General features: G+C 43.7%; 1 protein-coding gene across 4 annotated transcripts in view; it reads right to left on the bottom strand.

Moving 5' to 3' along the window:
- Positions 1 to 264: 264 nt before the first annotated feature.
- DPP8 (dipeptidyl-peptidase 8) overlaps positions 265 to 6,442 on the bottom strand; it is a 30,981-nt gene continuing 24,803 nt past the window's right edge. For all 4 annotated transcript variants that reach the window (XR_001412503.1, XM_014946130.1, XM_014946129.1 and 1 more), the window contains exon 21: positions 265 to 3,454. Coding sequence is in view for 3 of the 4 variants with exons in the window: in XM_014946130.1 (XP_014801616.1) it covers positions 3,332 to 3,454 (123 nt within the window). In the remaining variant the exon portion in view is untranslated. The remainder of the gene's footprint in view (positions 3,455 to 6,442) is intronic.

The following is a 6,442-nucleotide window of genomic DNA, read 5'->3' as shown; positions in this document are numbered from 1 at the left end:
AAGCATTCATCTCAAAGACACCTGTGCAACTAATTTCCACCACGCAATAAAGGCTCCATCCTGCTCAGAGCAGGAGTCCTGCTGGGCACAGAGCTGCAGGCAGATCCCCCCAGGGGACATACCAGCTGGTTTGGGAGCCACAGGGATGAATGGTTCCTCCTCACGTGTTTTTGCTCCACAGACAACCTCCCTTGCACGTGCTCCCCCCACATCTCACTAGTTCTGCTTCAAACTCATATTAACCAAGACTTTTTTTTTTGGGGGGGCTTTTTAACATGCAGGAAGGGACAAAGTATAATCCCAACTTTCAAACAGGCTGGAAACCTCTTCTTGAGTAACAATGCCATCTCCTGGCCCGCAAACTACAACCTGATCCTGAAGCAAGGCAACTCCAACGGTGCGGAGCAGGACAAAGCCACCACTCCCCTCACCACCTCCCCTCCAGCACCAGACCAACACGGCCCCACACGAGGTGCAGGATACTGCTCCCCCCAAAAATACCAACTCAACGGGTCCTGGGCACTAACACCTTCCTACCTCTGCATTCTCAACTGCAACGGGCTTTGCCTTTCTTCATGGGCTTTGCCTTTTTTCTCTTGTCACCAGTAATTTAGTCCTCGACCGCGTGGGGCTGGATCAGACCTCGTGTAAGGCATCTCTCCCACCTTCACCTACAAGCAGGCATCTTTCGCGACAGCTACAAAACTCTGATGAGAAATCCTTCCAGCATTTCCACAGGTAACAGAGCATGGGGTCTTAAAGTGCTTAACTACTGTAAAAAAAAGGAAAAAAAAATGTCGTAGGAAAGAAATGATACATAATTTATGTTGCAAAATAGAATACTTACAGTACGTTGTACTTTAATAGCTTTTCAATATATATATTCAAAACAAGGGAAGGATGCACTATTAAAAAGTTTGATGTCAGCACTTACAATCACATTCTGTGCTAAATCAAAGCCAGCCTGGTTCACTTGCATAACAGTTAGTTCTTCGGTTCCCAAAAAAGCACTGTTTGATGAAGGCCATTTTTCTTCTGTTTTTTTTTTAAACAAAAGGATCAATTTCATCTTAAAAATCATACACATTTACATTCACGGGTAATCACCTCTAGAAAAAGAACAAAACCGGCCCAAAAAGCAAGTTAATTTAATATTGAACAAAATATAAACAACCTTGGAAAAAGGTGATACTATCCATGTGTAATTTTATACATATATGTATATATGAACAGATATAGATATATGTATATATAATACAGCATAAACATGTAAGGAACACAACGGAATCCCATAGTTATAGCTTATACTTCTCTCTACTCCCTGCAGTGTTGTTGTAGCTCAAATGCATCAGCTCCCTTCCCCGTCTCTCAATACTGACCATATCCCTCCGGAGGGATGCTGTTCACCCCAGGCACAATTAACTGCTAAGAGAAGACATTCCAGGAGCTGGGCTCATTTCCCTGACATTCCCTCCTCAAATCAACCCCTAAAACCTGTTATTGACCTGCTAATGGTATTTTAACTGACCTATTTATATTCACGCCGGGATCTGAAATACCAGAAAACAAGCCCAAACCCCTCGGAGGAAATTTGCATTTACTGCACACTCGTTTGCTCGGGCCATTTTTTGTGTAACCCCAAAAAAACCAGATCCCATTTGCCAACAGGGATTTTACAACCGTGTAACTGCACCGGCTCCGAGAGCTCTGGCGCGTTCGCCCAGCAGCGGTTTGATACAAAACAGCCAGATTGTGGTAAATCCCAGAGTGACAAAAGCGAGGAAAAAATACAAGGTTACAACATGTGGAGTACTAAGAGCGAAAACACCCAGAGTGATTCCAGATTTCCAGAAGATGAAAAGAAAATCATGCTCTGCTTCTCTCTAGCACCAAAACAGAAAGAGAAGGAAGTTCTTAGGTTTCTAAGAAAACCATTAAAACTTAGAGGAGTCTCAGAAGCAAGCCCCAAGGGGAGAATTTCCTGGATTAAAGAGAATCATTTCGCTATGGATTTCTATTTTAAACGACCTGTTGCAAGTTAAGAGTGACTTCACACACTTATGATGCTTTTTAGCCAAGCCTGCTGCTTAGTTAAAACCTCACTAGCAAAAACACAACTGGGACTGCATGTCCTTTAGGCTTAGCGGGGTTACTTTAAGCTATACAGAAGGGGGTTTCTCAAATGCAGCATCATAATCATGCTCCACAGCAGTGCTAGAAAGGATCCAGGAAGGGAGGACTGAACAGCGTAGGAGCCTGGGAAACAGTCCCTCAAATAAAGCAGAAAATTCAATGAAACAATTCATATTGCCTCACGGGTAGCGTTGGTAAGGTCTCTCCTCACTAAACCCTCTGCAGACCTTTGAAACAGAGTATTGAATTTTAAAACTGTAACAGGATGCACATACCTATATCATGCTGATGTGACAGTGAGAAAACAGCATTGCAAAACCAGCTCCAGAATGAACACCAGGGAAAAACGTCAGTGAGAAACGGGCTGCACTTTTAAGCTTGTTTTAAAATTTACAGTTTCAGCTCTTTGACTTCAGTTAGCTTGCATCTCAGAATAAAAGATTCTTATGCCCATATCACAGTAAAATATCATTTCTCTTCCCCACAGAAATCAAGTACAATCAGGATAGGATTTCAAGCTGCTGAAACAAACAATGAGTATGATTTATCCTGGGGAGAGAAGAAATCATTGAAAAGAAACCGGCATCAAGTGGACTGAATCCAAAATTTAAATTCTTTAGGAGGCAGCTTAAAAGTCTTTCTTCTTAAAAAACAATTAACAACTAGATAGATGATGTGTCTAACTTGTGTCCAGCTTCTAAGGAGTGAGACATATCTCTTTCATGAAGCATAAAAGCTATATGATAGCATTTAAAATGTAATACAAGTTGTAACCATTCAGGTAAACCCTTGCTGTGTAGTGAGTAAATCATCCAGTATTATGTAACAAGATACCAAGGAACACACTGTAAAAATACATCAATTATGCCATAATGCTTTTAAAAAGTGAAGACCTGGTGCTGTAGAAGTACGTTACTTTCCGTTTCAGCTCCTCCCCCAAGAGAACACCCATGGTACTGCATTATGCCACAGACATTTGATTTTATTTACATCTTAAGCTTTAAAGTTATTAGGTCTCCGTACTTTTAATTTCCTGTATGGCACCAATTTTACTTTTAAAAAAAGTGTCTCCGTGTGTGTGTACGTGTGTGTACATGTGGCAGGCACCAGAATGCAATGTCCCGTGCTATTTCCTCTAGTTTCCTATATCTCCTCGTTGGGAAAAGCAGCCAGTGGAGCAGAGCTCTGCAGAGGTCAGTTACATTGCCTTCAGGGCTGCAATCCGAGAGCCCAGGTTCTCCTGCAGGTAATACAGTAGGTGGAGTTCATAGTGCTCTCCTGACTCGGGTACCCTTATGCTGTGTCTCTCCTGAGGGTAGATCTAAAATATTAAAAAAAAAAATAAAATCATAAGTATCCACAAGAGTTGTAGGCACCAACATTTAAACTGGTGCCCAGAGCCATATTTGAAATATTAATGTCATCTCCCTGCATTAACCCTGCCCTGGAGCTAAAACACCCCATCCTCCATCACCTGAACCCAGAGAGAACCCACTGCACCCACTAAACCCAGCCAGTGCTATGCTGGGGGCAACCAGCCTGGCTCCACAGAGGCAGATCCTGCCCAGAGCTCCCAGTTCTGCAGTGTGGTGTGGGATACCTGGGCTGCACCTGCACAGAACCAGCAGGGTTTAATTAAATGGATAACCCTGTTCCACAATACACCAACACTGCTGGTACCATCTCCAAATGGCAGATCTCGGGAGCAGCCATAACTGCTCTAACTGCTCATTTGCCTAATATTTGTTTTTGTTTGCTCATAACATCTTCCTTTGAAAAGATGTTAGGCTCAAATACTAGTTTGATCCTAGAATCCCAACCTGCCCAGCACACCCAAGTTCCAATTTTGGACTCCTCAGCCCAAGACAGACCCATCACCTTTACACCTCGGTTCTGGCCTTACCTGTAAGTCATATGGTTTCCCAGCTCTCACTAAAAAGCTGAGCAAAATACTAGTGTGTGCAAAGTGAACATTCTCATCCAAGAATCCGTGTAGCAGCAGCAAACGGTTTGGTCTGAGAAAAGCAAGAGACAAACATTTCTAGACAGCACCCCAGAACCTGCCAGTCATTTCACAGCCCACACACACACCCCTTCAAAATCACTCCACACAAAAAAATATTTGCAGTGAAGAACATGATTTCACTGTTGTAAATTGCTCTGGATGGACACGGCTCCCAAATCTATTCTTTCCTCCCCTAGAAGTTCTTCATCTGTGTATCTTCTCTATTCTCAGAAGTATTTCCTAGCTTGGACAATACAACAGCTTCGCACTTGCTCGGAACCACTGCTGATTTTCAGCTTTTTGGCAAAGCAGCCATGGCCTCAGCCTGCTCTGCAGACAACCCAGTGCTGATCCAGCCTTGGAATGTGCAGAAAGCATCCTGATCAACTCATTTTTGTCTAGCTTAATGTGGCTCTGAAGCACTAATCATAATTGAAGATATGTCTGTCACTTCTTTAGACATAAAAGATAGTCTTTAACTACAGCTGGTGTAAGAGGGATTACATGGAATGGCCTGTAATTATGCAAATGTTCATTCTAGTATTAAATTTATTAGTGTTGGGTTTTGGTCTTTTAAAAAAATTATTATTTAATACTAGCATTTGTGATTCCACGATTCAGCTGCCAAGAACAAGGAGATAAAAAATGTGTCCGTGGGGATTAAACTTTCCTGGTAGGAAAAGCAGAAGGCAAGAGCCAGAACCAAACTTACTCAGATTCCACGATTCAGCTGCCAAGAACAAGGAAATAAAAAACGTGTCCGTGGGGATTGAACTTTCCTGGTAGGAAAAGCAGAAAGGCAAGAGCCAGAACCAAACTTACTCGGAAGGAAACTTCTCAGCTTGCATGGCCACCGAGCCTAGGTAATAGCCCTGCTCGTTGTGATCCGGGTGGCCCATGTAGCGCTCGGTGTAACCAGTGTCATAGAAGATCCACAGCGTGACGGGCGCCCCGGCAATGGCAACCTGCAAGTTCAACAGGGCTGTCACCACGGGCAGGGGAGTGACAAGACCTGACCCCCTGATTTTGGGGATGTCCCTCCTTTCCTCCCTCCCACAGCTCTATCCCAGGGCAACTATAACTGCCCAAAACACACCGATAAGTTTACAATCCACAAAAGAAAAGCAGATCTCGCTCTCCCTCCCGTAGTTCATATGTATCAGGGAAGTTCAGCTATGCCCTACTTTGCTGAAAACAAGGAAAATCCTACAGACAAATCAGAAGCAAAACACATCACCTACTGAGGGAGGTGGATTTTGTCCAAAACGCAGTCTCCTCTGCTCTCAGGTTGTAAAACCTTTGTTCATTTGAATGTCTAACAGAAACTGGGATTGATAGCTTCCCAGGACTCAGCAAACTACCTTGTGTCACTACCACCCAGCCTGCAGAGAGGCTTGTGGAAAAAAACAGTAAGAAAAAAAAAAGAACCACCAAAACCCCTTTGCAAGGCAGGTATTTTTAAAAGTAAAAACATACCAATCCTTAAGGACTTGAGACAAGTCATTATTAAACCTCCCAGGAATATTCAGGTTGGATTTAGACAAAGCAAGAAGAGCCACAAAGAACAAAATACATCCCAAGAGCAATATCCAGCTCTTGCCACATCTCTACCTCTGAGCTTTGCCCAACAGCACTCTGCCCATTTTATCACAGTGGTCTGAAGTCACAAAATCACAAGAACCTCTCTTCAGTACCTCTCCCCATCCCCAGGTTGCCCTCCTGGCTGCTTCAGAACACGCTGCAGCACGGGCAACTTGATCTGGGAATAGATCAGTCTGCAAAGAAATTGTTCTCTCAGGGCAGGGAAGAGGGGAGGAGGAAGAGGAGGAGGTGTCGTTTTTCAGCAGGATCATTTCCCCTAGTTGGTTCACAGCACAAAGAGCTCGGCTGACACAAAGCGGGGAACGGTTGAGACTATAAAAGCATAGGTGACCTGAGATGGGTACAGCTATACCAGCAGAGTTATTGCAAGCTCAACAGTCCAACAGTTTGAAGGTCTCCTCTGCAGCTCCAGAGAGTGAACATCCTTCTGTGGTCAGAGGAATGGGGTGAACAGTTAGTTGTTCCTCACTCCAGCTCATAAGAAGAGACTCTCAGATATTCCAGTAAAACTAGCCTGCCTGGACAGCCCCCCACTTCTCTTACACAGAGCAGCCATAACTGCTCTAACTGCTCATTTGCCTAATATTTGTTTTTGTTTGCTCATAACATCTTCCTTTGAAAAGATGTTAGGCTCAAATACTAGTTTGATCCTAGAATCCCAACCTGCCCAGCACACCCAAGTTCCAATTTTGGACTCCTCAG

This window comes from Calidris pugnax, unplaced genomic scaffold, assembly GCF_001431845.1.
Source record: "Calidris pugnax isolate Ruff unplaced genomic scaffold, ASM143184v1 scaffold134, whole genome shotgun sequence".
NCBI classification, from domain to species: Eukaryota; Metazoa; Chordata; class Aves; order Charadriiformes; family Scolopacidae; genus Calidris; species Calidris pugnax.
The sequence above is the reverse complement of the archived record's forward strand: the minus strand, read 5'-3'. Positions and strand labels throughout refer to the sequence as shown.